A 21487-nucleotide genomic window follows, 5' to 3' on the forward strand; every position below is an offset into this window, starting at 1 on the left:
AATTATGTTTCTAGGTAGATTATACAAAGCAGAGATGTCAGGCAGCATATACTATGCGGAAACTAGAGAACTGCTTCTCAAACCAGATACGGTCAAATTCATTGACCTTCTGGTCCTCTGCCAGCACACTGTGATGGACACCTAAGGAGATTTAAATTGTACAGCTTTGTATTTTAAGATCACACGTGTCTGTCTAGTCCCTGCTCTCTTGTATAATCTTATAGGACACTCCTCTCATTAGCTTTCCCTGCAAGCCTTGCTTAAGACAACATTTGTTTAGTATTGTGCTTGCTGGGCATACAAGAGCTGCTTGTCTCTCTGGACTTCAGGTAGGAATTATTTCATATTAATCATATATGATATAGATAGATAGATAGATAGATAGATAGATAGATAGATAGATGGATGGATGGATGGATGGATGGATGGATGGATGGATGGATGGATGGATAGAGAGAGAGAGAGATAGATAGATAGATAGATAGATAGATAGATAGATAGATAGATAGATAGATAGATAGATAGATATGAGATTTCATTATCTCCTATGAAATCGCCGAATGTCCCATTATCCTATAATCCAAAGGAATGACTCACAGACAATTTTTATGTGTTTGACTGTCTACATAAAATGTTCATAACAAAATTCCACAAGATTGTTAGATAAGTGATGTTTTTGGTTGTTAACATGTTGGTTAATTGCATTGAAAAGTCAAATCTGCTCTTAAATTAATAGAAGTCCCTGAAGGCTTATGACAGTGAGACATCATTTTATGACAGTCAGACGTCTATCGATCTTAAGACATTCTTCAAGGAGCTATGCGGACTTGAATAATGAAATATAGGAACCAGTGAAATTCCTTTAAAGGGATATCCCGATCTTTGACACATAGTATATTCACTTTTATGGGAACCTTAAGATTAGCTTGATGCATGGAAAAAGTTTCTTTTTCTTTGTTTGTGGCTAGTGGATATATTATATTAATGCTTTAAGTGCTTGTAAATGACACCGCGATTTTCATGAGTTTTTCACAGAGTCTTTTGCAAGTATTTTGGTGGTGATTTAATTGTTGTGTTGTAATTATCAAGTGTTATAAAGAATAAATGCCTGAATAAAATGGAATACACAAAAAATACCAAATACGCCATAAAAACTAAAATATTATGTGTTTAGAACTACAATTTGCTATCAACCTTAAAGTAACAGCATTTTACCCAAAAAGTAAATACTTTTTCCAACCAGGGTAAAAATAATGTAAAAAAAGAACAGGTTTCATATGTAGGTACGATAGTTTTTGGTTTTCTTAAACAAGTCCTACAGTTTGTTTAGTTCATAACTGCATAGTGTGAATAGGATTTTTTAAATGTAAATTTACATGATCATTTTTAGGAGGAGGAAATTTTGCACTCACAGCAAGGATTTTCTAGCTTTAAGGAGTATAGCAAGTTAACCCCTATCCAAAGTATAGGAGGTAGCATGGTGATCGGTGAATTCTGACAACATCAAATTTTTCAAGGGAGAGACAGGGCAGATAACACATGCCGCTACTTTCATGTCCGCAGGACCACCAAAGATATAGGAACAACAGGGCTTGACTATTGAAATGAATGGAGCAGCACACACTGTCTGTCCTGCTTCTCCATGCAAAGCGCCCCAGTTATCATCTGTCCTTTGAATAGGAAGTAACTTATTGAATTATCCCATGCTATGCAAAATCTTTTTCTCAAACTTTGAAATATATATAATGGGAAGTGACTGACAAGCTACTTACCAAAAGAAGGAAACATGGGAATTTTGCCATTGGCCGTTTCTATTCACTTGCTGTAAATATACAGCAATAACTATTTTATCCTAAAACGTGACATGTCTGAAAACATAACAAGTCACGTCTTTTTTCTTTCAAGATTCCGTAAAGTATTATTCTAGTCTTACCCTTAATATTAATATTAATATTTTGTATATGCAATATACCCCTGGTAAATATTTAGGGTATATGTAGAGCTAGGATTTGAAATGATCTGTATCTGTAATTGGAATTGTAGTATAAAAAAAAATCCTGTGTTAGAACTTCTAAAAGAAGTCTCCAACATAGTGAAACACAGTTTAAAAAAAACAAACATGAGAAAAACACATTTTTTGCAACATTTTTATGCAAAAAGTGTTTGCTACGTTTTCTTCTCCTATTAAATATATAAGAAAAACACTTGTAATTGCACAGCTAAAATTAACATGTTTTTGGAGAAACAAGGCCAGGTTCACATCTATGTTCGGGCCATTCTGTTCTCCTCTCTGCATGAAAAATGCAGAACTTTTCTCTCTGCATTTTTCTTGTGGAAACTGGGCAGAAACTACACGAATCCCATTATGGTCTATGGGGTATGCTGGTTCCCTCCCCAAATGAAAACCAATGCGCAGATGTAAACCAGGCCTTAGGACTTGCCATCTACTGTATATGTATGGGAAACGTATACTTTTGTATTTAGCTAATTTCATTAAAATCTGTTACATTGTCTTATTTTTGTATACTAATACTTTGAATGGACTGGATATGAAAATCCAGTCAGCATCTGAATGCTATACTTCTTATATCATTATTGTAAATGTCTTATGACATACTCTCGATTTTGCTTTTCAATACAGTAGCAAAACTGTAAATGTATACCTTCACTTATACACTGATTTAGGCTAAGGCCCCACTTTTCAGTAACACTGCTAGAGTGCAGATTTTGTTGAGGTTTTTTTTAGCCAAACATAGTTATAGATTGAGCAAAAGATAGAAGTATTACTATGTCTTATATATTTCCCATTCCTTGTACAGTCATTCTTGGCTTTGGCTCCAAAAAATTGCAACAACAAAAAAAGTATTTCCACAATGTGGTGACTTAGCCCTAATGCGAGTCCAAGGCAGATGTAGGCGCCTGTATACTGTCCAACTGAATGTAAAGCCCATATGTCTAGTGAATCTAGCATAGCACATCTATCTATCTATCTATCTATCTATCTATCTATCTATCTATCTACATCTATCTATCTATCTATCTGTCTATATACATCTATCTATATACATCTATCTATCTATCTATCTATCTATCTATCTATCTATCTATATACATCTATCTATCTATACACATCTATCATTGGATTATTCAGTTATAGATACTTATTTTCAGTTTCTCCACTTCCATGCCAGTGTTAGGTCCTAAATATGACTATTAGTGCATCTCCAGGAGTTGGACCCATCTTTGTCTGCAATCTGTATATAGTTGCCATAACAGACCAGTGAGAATAAATCATTTAGAGACTGGCGTGTAATTGCAATGGGTCCATTTCTCTGCACATAATTGTTCTGCCATTTGGGCTGCTCAGCAAGGTCCGCAGCTTACAGCACAACAGATGGAGTGAAATTAACTATATTTAGCTGCTTGGCATGTGGTGTTCTGTTTATTGGCAGATAAGGCAATCTACAAGGAGTGTTTTGCCAGTTAGATACATTGCCATTGCTATTTTCAGGTAATTTACCATTATTACAGTTTGAGCTCTTTAATTCAATGTGACCACAAAGCTAAGCAATATATAGGATTTCTGTAAAGAATATTTCCAATTACCACCTGCTTCAGACTCTGCCGTGGTCACATGTGACTATTCAGATATGATATAATATGACTAAATTCAAGCCTACTGAGTCTGGCTAGTATCGGCAATGTCTACCAATAATAAAGCGAAATACAATCATATAACACGGGCCTAACTCAGGTGACTACATCATTATTTCTGTGCTACACAAAAATTATCACTTAATATGTGGTTTCACAGGAAGCAATAACAAAATATATTACAGTTGATGGAAAGAAATACAGACAGAACATTTTCAATTGGGGTTATAACCTGTAATGTGTCAGCCAGAGGCGAATGGGCTGAATTGTGATGTATTATCTCCTTCACTCACACAATAAAGGCTCCATGGCATCATAGACAATGTACGCAGTCTAATCATTTTACTGTTACTATTTACAGAAAATTGTTCACTCCGGTGCTGACAGCCATCATGACCATTCTACACTGACATAATACAGCCCCTATAAATGACACCTGTTATCAGCTGATAATGCTGAGAGCAGCTGCGGGGAAGTAAACTGCCCCTCTCCTGTTACCTCTATCACCCCATCTCCTGCAGGGGCTAATGCATGGAATACATGTTTATTAGAGAGATGCGGTTAATGTACTAATGTACAAGTATGATTTCACCAGAGGGAGCCTTTATATTAAATAAATCCTATTTAGATCTAGAAACCCTCACAAATCTCAATGCAATACGACGCTTGTTGAGAATGAGCAGGAGCAGATATGGGTAAAAAAATATGCAAATCTATTCTCCAGGATGTAATTAGGAGAACAGTGCACTCTGTACGCCGCCCTCTAGAGGGCAGCTTCCTTAACATCATGCATGACTCAGTTATAAAGTCTATTTAATCATGATGCAGATTTAATTGCCAAATTAGTATTTCTATCCCAAAAGGAACAGATGTAAGTCTCTGTACTGCCTATGTAGGCAAACATTCTCCCTGATGTGTACACCCTGGTCTATACTCTCTCACTCTGCCAAATCAGTATCCCTACGCTATGCTGAGGAGGCCCAATAGGCCGAAACAGCGCTGTCCATAGCTGGGAATCTGTTCCTTTTGGGATAAAAATACTAATTTGGCAATTAAATCCGCATCATGATTAAATAGACTTTATAACTGAGTCATGCATGATGTTAAGGATGCTTCCCTCTAGAGGGCGGTGTACAGAGTGCACTGTTCTCCTAATTACATCCTGGAGAATAGATTTGCATATTTTTTACCCAGAATCCCTAGCGGAGCAGGAATGACTTGTAAGTCTCCGTACTGCCTATGTAGGCAAACACTCTCCCTGATGTGTAGGATTATCCCCTGACCCAGGAGCAGATATGAAATACTTGAGTAGCTTGAATCTGAACTAAATATTATCTAATTTTATCTGTTTTGGGGGTACCTTTTTAGGAACCCCAGAAGAAAGAAACCCAGTAGTCAGAAGCTATAGAAGGATTTCAACAAGCTGATATGGTGATGTTAGTCATGACAGATAGGAGAGCAGTTGTGACTATAAAAATAGAATAACTTTTACTTTTTATCTTTCTTTACAAGAGACACAGAGGTAAACCAGGCATAAATTATCAAAGTATTTGGTTTAAGCTTTAGTTACTTATTGACATTGCCAATAAATCCCATTAAAGTCAATGGGTCCAGCTGTATTCATCAGCATCTATCGGAAATTTAATCCAGCATACAGTAATAGTCATGGCTGTCTTACTTTATATTGAGATTAGTATAAGCAGAGCTTTGGAGATATATTTCTCCAACATATTTCAACTTATTAAATGTACTTTTTACATCTAATAAATCAGATTCAGAATCTACTGCCATTATTTTCCTGTAATATATCCTACAGTCAAGAGCTTCTGTCCAAGTTAGGCTATTCCCATGGCATAGTCTTATCAGTCAAGTCCTAATCACATTGTTCTATTTCTTTCAGGTTGGCTCTTACACCAGCTAAAATGCCAAGTGCCAAGTTGGCTGCATTTTCTCCAGTTGGTAAGGCATTTTTCTTCTAAGTACATTTTGACAATGGTGGATTGTTAAATAGACATAGAACTGTTATACCTATATATCTTTTGAATCATAATTTTTGAGTCCACATGTTATGAATAAGACCATACTGGGCCTTGTTCGCCTATGGGGAAATTATACTTTAATTCCTGTATCTTCCAGATTTCCAGTCTCTTAATTGTAAATCCAACAATACCAATGTTTTCATGTAATGCAGAAGATGGGATTATACAGTGTTTACTCAATATTGCATTACTTAGATCCCCAGAACCATCAGAGCTAGTAGCCAGGAGACGTAAAGTTTTGATGTTTATTGCCACAGGGAGAATGAGACTGCCAGACACATTTGACGCCATTTGCTTCGGGCTGTAAAAAGGATCAGGCATATTAGCATACAACATGCTTAACCCTTGTTTTTTCCAAAAACATATACTAGTGGATAGTTGAGTTGCCTCCATTACCATTCAGTTTTTGGATCTTGTGAACAGTGGTAGCATCTGCCAATAATGATGATATTACAATAGTCTGTAACTGGGGACGTTACTGTTCAGGTTTCTATTATTACACTGTATTTACAGGATAAGATTTTGTGGTTAATAACACAGGTAACATTAATATTTCTTATATCTGCAGAATTCACAGTGTCCACTATAGATAAGATGAGTCATAAGGAAGAAGAGAATGTTTGCATTTGGAAGAAACAAACAAACAACATACGTGAAACCTTTGTATTTATGGAAGTTCTTGGATCGTAAGTGATCGATTTCTTCTCCACTAGAATTATGGTTCAGTTTTCATTCTGTTCTTGTCTTTAGCTGCCTGCATGTATTTTATTCAATATGTTTTGATACTGTATGAATACATAGCAAAGTTTATTCTATACACACCTATAATTGTGTCCATACATTCAGGCAAATAATAATAATAATAATAATAATAATAATAATAATAAACCTAGTGATTCCAACATGATAAACTATCAGTCTAATGTATATGAGGGTCCCCAGACTCTCCCCCAATGTCAGATGTCTTGACATGTTGGGGAAAATATTCTCATAGAATTTTATAATCTTCAGGTGGAATTTTGTCATAGATGTCTCCAATTGCAATGTAAAAATATGCAGCAAAATCCCCATGAAACCTCCCTCCATTAATAAACATTAGAAGCTACATATTACATACTGCACATTATTTTTTCCTCTGCAGCAAATTTCCATTACCCCATACAATCTAGAAGCCAGTCTATGTATGTGATGTTACCATAACACGTGGGCAGGCTTTTGTTATCATGAGGCGTTACATGCGCCACACATCTTTGCCGAAAGTATTTAACGTCCTTGCCTGCCATCTGCCTGCTAGGAATCCTAACAATCCTATTAGCGAACGAGGTGTTAAATAGGGGCATTTAATGCAAAAGTACTGACCATGGCCCTAGATCTGGTTCCTAGAAGTATTTGGCATATTAAGATACATGCACCTGATGCTTGCTCGGCTCCTCGAAATAATGAATGTATGTCAACAGGAATAAATATTAGTGATTAAGCCCAGAATTTACTCCACAATCTTGAAGGCAAGAAATGTTCTTTAATTCACAATATTGAGAGCAAAATTAAATGTTGAAGTATCTCCTGAGAATTTAAGTAGTCCATAGAGTGGAAACTATTGATAGTATTGCAATCCTGAAATATGGAGATTTGGTGATCTGGATATCGTGTACTGGCAGCAAATAAAAGAAGAATTTTGATTGAATTGATGAATACTTGGTAGAAGTTGGTAATTTTATTGGGAACAAAAGAGATGAAATATCGCTCTTAATTTTGGTAAATATCTGAAAAGGAAATCATATAATGTTCAGTTTAACAATTATTTAACCAAAATATCAATGTTATGGTATATAGCAATAAAAATCTATTTCGATACCCTGCTTAGTGGTGCTGTATGAAGTACAATCCCTTCAGGCCATAGTAAACATCATGATTCTTCTGGGCTAAAAGCTGCAGCTCTAGCCAGACAAATGTCAATAGGAGGCAATGTGAATGTGGAATAGCCTTAAACTATTAAAGCCGAGATCATTGCTATGCTTAGATCGCACAGCCTCGGATACACAGATACTGAAGCTTTGATGATGGTCGCTTCATATCACTCGGAGAGATTGACTCTGGTATCCAGGCAACACAAGCACTATTATCATTACCGGGAGACCGTGCCGCATTCACTTTACAGCAGTGTAATTTAAAAGGGAGAAAGACTTGGTGGGGGTTGCAGTCATGAGCCTTCCAAACACCGGTCTGCAGTGCGCTCGCACTTTAATGTCTACCACGAGGAAAACAAACAATGAGCGGATGATCATTTATACAGATGTCACATATCTAGTCTTGGTGCCCGCGGTATTTTTACGTCATCAATGCTACTCACCCTTCTTCTCTTTGAGGCCTTCCATAATATCTAAATAAGATTCAACTGTTCCAGATCAAACTAACCATCCTGTCCCAATCTCATTGAGCGGTGTTTTTATGTTATGAGTCTACAGAGTCCAACATCCAAATGATACTTTCACATGTAGCACATACAGTATTACATCTGAATAGGCTGTTGCTGTGACATGTATGGATTTTTACAAGTGAAGGAATTTTAATTCCAGAATCAGAATAATAATGACACAAATTCAACACGTCAACATAACCTTAGATCTATTAACCTCTTCCAGCCATATATTTTTCGATTTTCGCTTTTGACTCCCCACCTTCCAAAGGCCATAACATTTTTATTTTTCTGTTCATAGAGCCATATAAGGGCTTAATGTTTGCGGGACAAATTGTACTTTGTAATGGTATCATTTAATATTCCATGTGTGTCCACTATTCTATGGGTCGGTACGATTCTATGGATATCAGAGGTTTATAGATTTTGGTACTTATTAACCCCCTAAAGAAATCTAGATTCAGCAAAAAAAAATTTCTTGGAGTAGCTGTATTCTGACACTTGTGACTTTTTTATTACACACCCAGACCATGAACCTCCCTATAGTAACTACAGAATACACCCAGACCATGAACCTCCCTATAGTAACTACAGAATACACCCAGACCATGAACCTACCTATAGTAACTACAGAATACAGTGAGATCATGAACGTATCTATAGTAACTACAGAACACACTGAGACCATGAACCTACCTATAGTAACTACAGAATATACCGAGACCATGAATGTACCTATAATATAATAATAATAATAATAAATTTTATTTATATAGCGCCAACATATTCCGCAGCGCTGTACAATTTGTAGGGTTCAAATACAGACAGAAAGATACATTACAGAGAAAGTCATTTCACACAATGGGACTGCGGGCCCTGCTCACAAGAGCTTACAATCTATGAGGTAGAGGGAGTGACACAAGAGGTAGCAGGGGCGGCATTGCTTATCCAGAGGTCAGACACTTTTGTAATAGAGGTGACTGTCATTACACAAACATAAAACTTTATGAGCCGTCAACAGTCGTGTCCTTTAACATGTGGATGGAGCTTGGACAAATAAAGTTATCCTGAAATGGCATCATATCATGTGGGGTAATGTGGGAGCGGGGACAGAGGAGGGTTAAATTTTGAGGATTCTAATTATAGTATGGAAGGTTTCACATTAGAAATTGTGATAGGCCTGTCTGAAAAGATGTGTCTTTAGTTTGCATTTGAAACTGTAGAAATTGTGAGTTAATCTGATTGTCCGGGGTAGAGCATTCCAGAGAAGTGGTGCAGCTCGGGAGAAGTCTTGTATACGAGCGTGGGAAGTTCTGATAATAGAGGATGTAAGTGTTAGGTTATTGAGTGAACAGAGAACACGGGTTGGGCGGTAGACAGAGATGAGGGAGGAAATGTAGGGAGGTGCGGCATTATGGAGAGCCTTGTGGATGAGGGTGATAACTTTATATTTTATTCTATAATGAATAGGCAGCCAGACTTTTTTACAGGTATACATAAGCTGTCCTTTTTTACACGGCCAAACATGCTTGAAAAATTCCATGTGTTTAACCCAAAGCTTTCCCAATTAGATGACAGATTTTTAGTTGAAAAAAATGACTGAAATTTACTTTCCCAAATTTGCCTCTATTTGTTAGGGAAATCTAGTATTTGTGATTTTAGCAGGCATAGCTGTGCACAATTACATCTGTAATACAGCACACATCTGTGTATCACATTGGGCAGAGGATTTTCTCTTAATTTCTAGAGATGAGCGAACAGTGTTCTATCGAACACATGTTCGATCGGATATCAGGCTGTTCGATGTGTTCGATTCGAATCGAACATCACGTGGCAAACGCCAAAAAAATTCGATTCCCCTCCCACCATCCCTGGCGCTTTTTTTGCACCAATAACAGCGCAGGGGAGGTGGGACAGGAACTATGACACCGGAGGCATCGAAAAAAATCGGAAAAAGTCATTGGCTGCCGAAATCAGGTGACCTCCATTTTAGACGAATAGTGGATTTCAAATCCGGGTCATATGAGAATGTGAACTTTGTAACTATGAGACAGGGATAGCTGTACAGGCAGGGATAGCTAGGGATAACCTTTATTTAGGTAGGAATGTTATTAAAAATAACTTTTTGGGGCTCTATCGGGTGTGTAATTGTGATTTTTGTGACATAAACTTTTTCCAATAGGAATGCATTGGACAGCGCTGATTGGCCAGAGTACGGAACTCGACCAATCAGCGCTGGCTCTGCTGGAGGAGGCGGAGTCTAAGATCGCTCCACACCAGTCTCCATTCAGGTCCGACCTTTGACTCCGCCTCCTCCGGCAGAGCCAGCGCTGATTGGCCGAAGGCTGGCCAATGCATTCCTATTGGTAGCAGTGCTGAGCCGGTTCTGCTCAACTACACCGTGTGCCGGTCAGCCCATCTGATATAGCAGAGCCGAGTGTGTGATGTAGCAGAGCCGAGTGTGGATATAGGAATCCACACTTGGCTCTGCTATATCAGATGGGCTGACCGGCACACGGTGTAGTTGAGCAGAACTGGCTCAGCACTGCTACCAATAGGAATGCATTGGCCAGCCTTCGGCCAATCAGCGCTGGCTCTGCTGGAGGAGGCGGAGTCAAATGTCGGACCTGAATGGAGACTGGTGTGGAGCGATCTTAGACTCCGCCTCCTCCAGCAGAGCCAGCGCTGATTGGTCGAATTCCGTACTCTGGCCAATCAGCGCTGGTCAATGCATTTCTATGGGGAAAAGTTAGCTTGCGAAAATCGCAAGCTGACAGGGATTTCCATGAAATAAAGTGACTTTTATGCCCCCAGACATGCTTCCCCTGCTGTCCCAGTGTCATTCCAGGGTGTTGGTATCATTTCCTGGGGTGTCATAGTGGACTTGGTGACCCTCCAGACACGGATTTGGGTTTCCCCCTTAACGAGTATATGTTCCCCATAGACTATAATGGGGTTCGAAACCTGTTCGAACACTCGAACAGTGAGCGGCTGTTTGAATCGAATTTCGAACCTCGAACATTTTAGTGTTCGCTCATCTCTATTAATTTCCAGTTTTATGAGCATAAAATTGATTCTAAAAGCATTCACGTGATGACAAAGTCGTATTGCTCTGGGACGTCATAGGATTGTTCCATAATATATTATCAGAATGATCTAACAGTTGTCTTTAGATCCATAGTTATTAGAACACACAATCATTAAACCTGATGATTTCTTTTTATTAGGCTTTTTAGAGCATTTATTATATGATTTTTATTTTATACTAGCTGGTCCCCGCGACTTCGTCTGCGGTGATTGTAGCAGTGGGTATATACAGGGGTGGGTAAGGTTTTCGTAGTGTGTATAAGGTATGGGATATGAAATGTAACTTTGTATCTTGTTGTTTCTGTAATTCAGAGAGTACGTGAGACTTTTGTGTTGAAGTTATTTTGTATTAGAGCTGCTATACGGTGTTGTGAGAAACTTTACATAGTGACTTTGGGCCAGAAGTATTTGAAGTTAACCCTTTCCCGCCGATGGCATTTTTGGATTTTGGTTTTTCGTTTTTGACTCCCCTCCTTCTAAACCCCATAACTTTTTTATTTCTCCGCTCCCAGAGTCATATGAGGTCTTAATTTTTCTGGGACAAATTTTTCTTCATGATGCCACCATTATTTATTCTATATAATGTACTGGGAAGCAGGGAAAAAATTCAGAATGGGGTGGATTTGAAGAAAAAAATGCATTTCTGTGACTTTCTTACGGGCTTTGGTTTTACGGCGTTCACTGTGCAACCAAAATGACATGTCCCCTGTATTCTGTGTTTCGTTAAAATTCCGGGGATACCAAATTTATATGGCTTTATTTACATTTTGACCCCTTAAAAAAATCCAAAACTATGTTAAAAAATTTTTTGGGGAAAAGTCGCCATATTCCGACAGCCGTAACTTTTTTATACGTCCGTGTACGGGGATGCATAGGGCGTCTTTTTTTGAGAGACCGGGTGTACTTTTTAGTTCTACCATTTTCGGGAAATGTTATTGCTTTGATCACTTTTTATTCAAATTTTTATCAGAATCAAAACAGTGAAAAAACGGCGGTTTGGCACTTTTGACCATTTTTCCCACTACGGCGTTTACCGAACAGGAAAAATATTTGTATAGCTTTGTAGAGCGGGCGATTTCGGACGCGGGGATACCTAACATGTATGTGTTTCACAGTTTTTAACTACTTTTATATGTGTTCTAGGGAAAGGGAGGTGATTTGAATTTTTAATCCTTTTTATTTGTTTTTATTTTTTTTTCACTTTTTTTGAAACTTTTTTTTTTCATTTATTAGACCGCCTAGGGGTATTGACATGGGTGGGCGGTGTCGCGGATTGTCATAGCGGTGGGGGTTGGCAAACATGGCTGCTCCGGAGCGTTATAGAGCGCCTCCTGGAGTATCGTTAAGGTGAGGGGCAAAGTGGTAAAGTATATGTATATGAGATTGTGTGGGGTTAGGGGCGAGGCTGTAGAGGGCAATATGAATTTTGTGGCTTGCTATGGTCCAAAGTGTGTGAGATTGCAGAGATGGTGGTGTGAGTTTGGGTTTTGTGGGGGTCCTGGCACAAACGTATGTGCGCTATTGTGACGAAAAGTAGCCTATTGCGCAATCGGGTGTATTAACTATTAGAGATGAGCGAACACTAAAATGTTCGAGGTTCGAAATTCGATTCGAACAGCCGCTCACTGTTCGAGTGTTCGAATGGGTTTCGAACCCCATTATAGTCTATGGGGAACATAAACTCGTTAAGGGGGAAACCCAAATTCGTGTCTGGAGGGTCACCAAGTCCACTATGACACCCCAGGAAATGATACCAACACCCTGGAATGACACTGGGACAGCAGGGGAAGCATGTCTGGGGGCATAAAAGTCACTTTATTTCATGGAAATCCCTGTCAGTTTGCGATTTTCGCAAGCTAACTTTTCCCCATAGAAATGCATTGGCCAGTGCTGATTGGCCAGAGTACGGAACTCGACCAATCAGCGCTGGCTCTGCTGGAGGAGGCGGAGTCTAAGATAGCTCCACACCAGTCTCCATTCAGGTCCGACCTTAGACTCCGCCTCCTCCGGCAGAGCCAGCGCTGATTGGCCGAAGGCTGGCCAATGCATTCCTATGCGAATGCAGACTTAGCAGTGCTGAGTCAGTTTTGCTCAACTACACATCTGATGCACACTCGGCACTGCTACATCAGATGTAGCAATCTGATGTAGCAGAGCCGAGGGTGCACTAGAACCCCTGTGCAAACTCAGTTCACGCTAATAGAATGCATTGGCCAGCGCTGATTGGCCAATGCATTCTATTAGCCCGATGAAGTAGAGCTGAATGTGTGTGCTAAGCACACACATTCAGCACTGCTTCATCAAGCCAATACAATGCATTAGCCAGTGCTGATTGGCCAGAGTACGGAATTCGGCCAATCAGCGCTGGCTCTGCTGGAGGAGGCGGAGTCTAAGGTCGCTCCACACCAGTCTCCATTCAGGTCCGACCTTAGACTCCGCCTCCTCCGGCAGAGCCAGCGCTGATTGGCCGAAGGCTGGCCAATGCATTCCTATGCGAATGCAGACTTAGCAGTGCTGAGTCAGTTTTGCTCAACTACACATCTGATGCACACTCGGCACTGCTACATCAGATGTAGCAATCTGATGTAGCAGAGCCGAGGGTGCACTAGAACCCCTGTGCAAACTCAGTTCACGCTAATAGAATGCATTGGCCAGCGCTGATTGGCCAATGCATTCTATTAGCCCGATGAAGTAGAGCTGAATGTGTGTGCTAAGCACACACATTCAGCACTGCTTCATCAAGCCAATACAATGCATTAGCCAGTGCTGATTGGCCAGAGTACGGAATTCGGCCAATCAGCGCTGGCTCTGCTGGAGGAGGCGGAGTCTAAGGTCGCTCCACACCAGTCTCCATTCAGGTCCGACCTTAGACTCCGCCTCCTCCGGCAGAGCCAGCGCTGATTGGCCGAAGGCTGGCCAATGCATTCCTATGCGAATGCAGACTTAGCAGTGCTGAGTCAGTTTTGCTCAACTACACATCTGATGCACACTCGGCACTGCTACATCAGATGTAGCAATCTGATGTAGCAGAGCCGAGGGTGCACTAGAACCCCTGTGCAAACTCAGTTCACGCTAATAGAATGCATTGGCCAGCGCTGATTGGCCAATGCATTCTATTAGCCCGATGAAGTAGAGCTGAATGTGTGTGCTAAGCACACACATTCAGCACTGCTTCATCAAGCCAATACAATGCATTAGCCAGTGCTGATTGGCCAGAGTACGGAATTCGGCCAATCAGCGCTGGCCAATGCATTCTATTAGCCCGATGAAGTAGAGCTGAATGTGTGTGCTAAGCACACACATTCAGCTCTACTTCATCGGGCTAATAGAATGCATTGGCCAGCGCTGATTGGCCAGAGTACGGAACTCGACCAATCAGCGCTGGCTCTGCTGGAGGAGGCGGAGTCTAAGGTCGGACCTGAATGGAGACTGGTGTGGAGCGATCTTAGACTCCGCCTCCTCCAGCAGAGCCAGCGCTGATTGGCCGAATTCCGTACTCTGGCCAATCAGCACTGGCTAATGCATTGTATTGGCGTGATGAAGCAGTGCTGAATGTGTGTGCTTAGCACACACATTCAGCTCTACTTCATCGGGCTAATAGAATGCATTGGCCAGCGCTGATTGGCCGAATTCCGTACTCTGGCCAATCAGTGCTGGCCAATGCATTCTATTAGCTTGATGAAGCAGAGTGTGCACAAGGGTTCAAGCGCACCCTCGGCTCTGATGTAGGAGAGCCGAGGGTGCACTTGAACCCTTGTGCACCCTCAGCTCTGCTACATCAGAGCCGAGGGTGCGCTTGAACCCTTGTGCACACTCTGCTTCATCAAGCTAATAGAATGCATTGGCCAGCGCTGATTGGCCAATGTATTCTATTAGCCTGATGAAGTAGAGCTGAATGTGTGTGCTAAGCACACACATTCAGCTCTACTTCATCGGGCTAATAGAATGCATTGGCCAGCGCTGATTGGCCAGAGTACGGAACTCGACCAATCAGCGCTGGCTCTGCTGGAGGAGGCGGAGTCTAAGATCGCTCCACACCAGTCTCCATTCAGGTCCGACCTTAGACTCCGCCTCCTCCAGCAGAGCCAGCGCTGATTGGCCGAATTCCGTACTCTGGCCAATCAGCACTGGCTAATGCATTGTATTGGCTTGATGAAGCAGTGCTGAATGTGTGTGCTTAGCACACACATTCAGCTCTACTTCATCGGGCTAATAGAATGCATTGGCCAATCAGCGCTGGCCAATGCATTCTATTAGCGTGAACTGAGTTTGCACAGGGGTTCTAGTGCACCCTCGGCTCTGCTACATCAGATTGCTACATCTGATGTAGCAGTGCCGAGTGTGCATCAGATGTGTAGTTGAGCAAAACTGACTCAGCACTGCTAAGTCTCTGCATTCGCATAGGAATGCATTGGCCAGCCTTCGGCCAATCAGCGCTGGCTCTGCCGGAGGAGGCGGAGTCTAAGGTCGGACCTGAATGGAGACTGGTGTGGAGCGATCTTAGACTCCGCCTCCTCCAGCAGAGCCAGCGCTGATTGGTCGAGTTCCGTACTCTGGCCAATCAGCGCTGGCCAATGCATTCTATTAGCCCGATGAAGTAGAGCTGAATGTGTGTGCTTAGCACACACATTCAGCTCTACTTCATCAGGCTAATAGAATACATTGGCCAATCAGCGCTGGCCAATGCATTCTATTAGCTTGATGAAGCAGAGTGTGCACAAGGGTTCAAGCGCACCCTCGGCTCTGATGTAGCAGAGCTGAGGGTGCACAAGGGTTCAAGTGCACCCTCGGCTCTCCTACATCAGAGCCGAGGGTGCGCTTGAACCCTTGTGCAGCCTCGGCTCTGCTACATCAGAGCCGAGGGTGCGCTTGAACCCTTGTGCACACTCTGCTTCATCAAGCTAATAGAATGCATTGGCCAGCACTGATTGGCCAGAGTACGGAATTCGGCCAATCAGCGCTGGCCAATGCATCCCTATGGGAAAAAGTTTATCTCACAAAAATCACAATTACACACCCGATAGAGCCCCAAAAAGTTATTTTTAATAACATTCCCCCCTAAATAAAGGTTATCCCTAGCTATCCCTGCCTGTACAGCTATCCCTGTCTCATAGTCACAAAGTTCACATTCTCATATGACCCGGATTTGAAATCCACTATTCGTCTAAAATGGAGGTCACCTGATTTCGGCAGCCAATGACTTTTTCCAATTTTTTTCAATGCCCCCAGTGTCGTAGTTCCTGTCCCACCTCCCCTGCGCTGTTATTGGTGCAAAAAAGGCGCCAGGGAAGGTGGGAGGGGAATCGAATTTTGGCGCACTTTACCACGTGGTGTTCGATTCGATTCGAACATGGCGAACACCCTGATATCCGATCGAACATGTGTTCGATAGAACACTGTTCGCTCATCTCTATTAACTATGTTTGTGGAAACTTTCAGCCAAATCGGTCGAGCGGGTATTGCGTGATTGAGGAACAAACATCATAATATTAGTAGGATTTATGCCTCTTATACTAATAACATAGAATATAGATAGAACTGAAGGCACAGTTGAGAGATTTGCAATAGAAAACTGGATGAATCTAACATGTGTGGGCGTAACTTCACAAAATAGATATTTTTCGTTTTCCACCAAAAAATTATATATAAAGCTATCAAAACATCAGACAATATTCAAAATGGTATAAATAAAAAGTACAACTTTCCCCATAAAAAAGGAACTTTATACAGCTCCGTACACCACAATATTGAAAAGTTATTGGTGTCAGAATATGGTGGCTCAAAAAATCTTCTTTATTTCTATGTTTTCCATGTTTGTAAGAATAGTACAACATAACATACCGTACATTTGGTATTATCATTATTGCACCGGCCCATGCAATATCGGTATCCTGTCAATCTGGCTTTATAAATGAATGCAGTAAAACAAAAAAACATAGGAAATGGGGCAAGTATAGTTTGTATGTTTTTTTTTTTTTTTTTTTTGCTAATGCCACCCATTCAGAATTTTTTTAAAGATATTTTTATTTTTTAGGGCTTGCAGATTGACAGCTATAGAGTGAGGCCTCTGGAACAGAAATTGATATAAGGACAGAAAAAATTAAATATATAAATAATCTATAATATTATATTTACAGATTTGTGTATTTGTGAATCTTTGTAGTTTCATTGTCTATTTCAGAGGATGAGTAAATAATATTTTTAGCTTATGTACGTATATACAGCAATTTCATATCCCTGTTTCTGTGGTTAGAAATTTAGAATGTAGGTAAGACAAAACACACATACTATACATGGTAGGTGGAAAGTAGGACAGGGGGATGAAGATAATTTGTTGATAAGGCTTTGCTCGGTCAATCCAGGTTTACAGATGCTAAAGATCTCTTGCATAACCCCTCTTTGTGTAACCAGGATTTTAGCTTTAACTTTTGATATGCTGAAACGGCTCACCAAAAATGACCCTGAATCTTGAACTTTAACCTTTCCATGCTGATTTGATAAAATAAAATTATAAAAACCTTTCCATGAATCTATGAACAACTCAATGGACAAAATGCATTTGCCAAAATCATTTTATGATGGTATTTTAGGAATTTTTACAATTTTTTAACCACTTTCATTAACTTCATTAACAAAAACCACAGCATTTTACAATCATTGCAAGGTGGATGAGATTCTAGTAAATCCCATCCACACCTTGTGGAAAAAAAGGTGCAGTGGACACGCTGCGATTTCCAAAATCGTTGTGGTTTTGGAAATCATAACATGCCAATTATGCCTACGGAATCGCCTGCAGTTTCCCTTTAGGTATAAGGAAACCTACTCAGTCTGCAAGTGATTCTAGTGTATCCAAACCCTGAACTGTGACTGTTTTGGGTAATAAAACAATTATACGTCAGTTAAGAAAACTAACCTGATATAACATATATTAAGCATTCTGGAATAGTAGTAACAGATCATGAAAATTTTGCTCCACAGCAGTGGATAGAATTGTTTCTGCCTCATTTAATCTTCTTCTTACATTGAGATCATGTTTTGGTCTTGCATTAGATTGCTTTTCTACCGCTTTCCACTATTTCAATTACCTCTGTCCATAGGGAAATCGCTCTTGTATTACAAAGTACTTTTTTGCTACCAGGACAGATACAGAACACTCACATGCAATGCAGCAGAAAGCTTTTTAGGCTACAGCCCCATTTTGCAAAACACAGCTAAAAAACTCAATGAGAAGCGCAGCAAAAACGCAACACGTAAAAAAAAAAAAAAAAAAAAACGCAAGCTTTTCTGCAGCAGTTTTTTTCTGCAATGCATGGATGGGATTAGTCAGAATTCATTGACTTTGCTGATATTGTAAAATGCAGTTTTTTTTTCTGCAGCAAAAAACCCACTGCATTTACCTAATATGGGGGCTTCAGCCTTAAGTATGTGCTAAGCAGCTATGGAAGTGTAATGGGACATTTTCTTTAGGTTCTTATTGCTCAGTCTATATCTTGGGTACAGTGCTGAGAATGATGTCAGCATTATACAAGCAATAGGAAGTAAACCCAGAATGCAAGTATCAATTTCTATGGTGCATTTAGATTCATCCCAGGGCTTACTTCTAATGTCATTTGCCCTTTAGAAACATTAAAATGCCAAGAGAATACAGTTTAATGTGCTCCTTCCTTGAATAATTGCTCCTTCCTTGAATAATAGGCTTATAGACAATACAATTCCAGTCTGTATTAGTCTCTCAGAAGGTGAAGGTGGATGGCTGTCAATAACAGGACTTGTGGGAACGGTGACTTCCAATATCCTTCTGCTAAGTAGAAATAGACTGGGCAGAGAGAAAGGGGTGTAATGAAGGTGCCATCTGTGTCTGGATGGTGGACATGGAAACTGTGTAGTTGTTCATGCCTGATGAAATACCAAACAGTCCTCTGTATTGGAGGTCTACCTGGGCCCTCGATCCAATGTCAGACAATAACTGCACTCAGTCGACTTATACAGATCTGACATGTCTATATGGATGGATTATTTCTTTCTTGTCAATGAGAGTATATTCTCTTATTGGCCTTTCAGGGATATTAGTAAATCTGTTAGTATTCTATTGTATGCATAGATTTAACAAATTTTACATCATTTTAAACATTATCATGACAATAAACTAAGCAGTATACTTATAGACATAATTGATAACACTGGGCAAGATGTTCTTCGCTATATTTATAGGCTTCATCAAAAGTTAAGACATTCAGAGGCTTAGTAAGGATAAGTGATTGTTAATCTGTTAACCAAGTACTTGATACTAAAGAAGTAACTAAGATTAACCAGTAGGGGCACAGAAAAGGCTTATCTCTTTATATAACACTGTAGCCCAGGCCATTAGATAACTAAAATGTGTGTCTGTGGCTCATATATAAAAGAAAAATAAGTTCTTATTATAAAGTATTTTACTCTAAGTTGTAAAAATTGAATATGTCTTAAAAAGGTATTTATCCAAAACTATATATGGGTCCTGAATATCACATTCATATCTACTTCGAGAAAATCTAGTTCCAAATCCTTTATTACTGGTATTACTATAGAATTAGTTGGCCTTTGGTGTTTTAACACTCTGTGCTTCTCTTGGAAGACATACTTACTGTATTCTCACTGAAGGGTTTATAAGATATGGAGTTACAAAAGAATTTGTAAGATTAGGTAAAGCGCTAATGCCGGGTGATAAGGCCTAGTTCATGTGTCCAGTAATCCCAAAATCATTAAAATGATTAATCCCAATGTTAAATGATTTGAAAACATTATGCTATGTATATTTGGTATGTGTTCACACTATTCTGTAATATGTGTATTGGGTATGTGTTCACACTACTATGTAATATGTGTATTGGGTATGTGTTCACATTATTCTGTAATATGTGTATTAGGTACAGTGGGGCAAAAAAGTATTTAGTCAGTCACCAATAGTGCAAGTTCCACCACTGAAAAAGATGAGAGGCGTCTGTAATTTACATCATATATGGAGTAGTGCGATGGATTTCGCTGGGTGGATGGTGAGATAGGGTCCCAATCCTTGTCATATAATGAAAAAAGATCCCACCACGAAGTAATAATTCTTTAGTTGGAATGCTTATTTATTTTCAAAGAATTCAATAATGCTTGGTGAAATAATAAACGTTTTCGGCCTGTTCGGCCTTCATCAGACTCTACAACAAATAAAAATAAAACAGTGGAACAAAGTGAGAAATACACCTTTGCATTATGTGCGAAACTGTACAATGATTTCTAGTGGCTAAGATGTCGGTATACAAAATATACAAAGACATCACAGACGTGTTACATAGTAACGAGGAATGAAGGATCAAGTTTGATATCACAAGGACTCATGTTTGAGCTTATAAATAAACATAGATATACATGATGTTTTAAATCGCCTTTCAGCCGTATGGGTCCTTGGTCACACAAAGTTTAGACATAGATTAGGATATATAGAGAGTGTCCCATTTGCACCAAGAGAAAATATAGCAATCTCCCGATTGTATATACACCCCTATAGAAATAAAGAAATAAATTGAGAGTGGAATAACTGGTAGAACGTACCACATCAAGCTGATAATAGAAATGAAGATAGTTGTAGACCATGAGATGGTTCAAAAGACCTGTGGGTAGATATATATTGTTATGACAGATTATGATGTAAAATGATAAGAGTGGTACATGTGTCAAGATGAATAATGCCTTACCCTCAGTAAGCTGGGGTAAAATATTGTCACCAGTACGGTAGAATGCCGTGTAGATAATGCTGTGAAAGTACATATGTGAGTTATTATACAGAGGTGTACTTTGGAATATGATGAATCAGCATAGAGTAAATAATGGCTTACCCTAGAGCAAAAACTGTGTGGCTGAATCGATTTGAATGCTATTGCAATAGGAGATAGCTGTAGGTGGAATACAAGTAGTATTTAGCACCCAATCTTATAGTATTGAGATAAAAGAAAATGGTAAATGTTGTTTACCTCTCCCCCTCCTGATGGTGGCTCAAGCAGTGGTGGTGCAGTGTGCCCTGAGAATAAAGGGTATATTAATGAGGGTCTTTATGGTCTGTCCCATGTGGGGGGTAATGATCTGTGACTATGAGAGACAAAATGAGAAAACAAATCCAGAAAATCACATTGTCTGATTTTGTAAGAATTTATTTGCAAATTATAGTGGAAAATAAGTATTTGGTCAGTAACAAAATTTCATCTCAATACTTTGTTCTATATCCTTTGTTGGCAATGACAGAGGTCAAACGTTTTCTGTAAGTCTT

At 39.7% G+C, this 21487-nt stretch overlaps 1 protein-coding gene across 2 annotated transcripts in view; it reads left to right on the forward strand.

Annotated features, from left to right (window-relative positions):
• Positions 1–252: 252 nt before the first annotated feature.
• LOC142194867 (uncharacterized) overlaps positions 253–21487 on the forward strand; it is a 38418-nt gene continuing 17183 nt past the window's right edge. For both annotated transcript variants that reach the window (XM_075264284.1, XM_075264285.1), the window contains exons 1-3: positions 253–329; positions 5555–5613; positions 6262–6379. In XM_075264284.1, the coding sequence (XP_075120385.1) occupies positions 5577–5613; positions 6262–6379 (155 nt within the window). In that variant the 5' untranslated portion in view covers positions 253–329; positions 5555–5576. The remainder of the gene's footprint in view (positions 330–5554; positions 5614–6261; positions 6380–21487) is intronic.

Source organism: Leptodactylus fuscus, chromosome 2 (assembly GCF_031893055.1).
Source record: "Leptodactylus fuscus isolate aLepFus1 chromosome 2, aLepFus1.hap2, whole genome shotgun sequence".
Lineage (NCBI taxonomy): Eukaryota > Metazoa > Chordata > Amphibia > Anura > Leptodactylidae > Leptodactylus > Leptodactylus fuscus.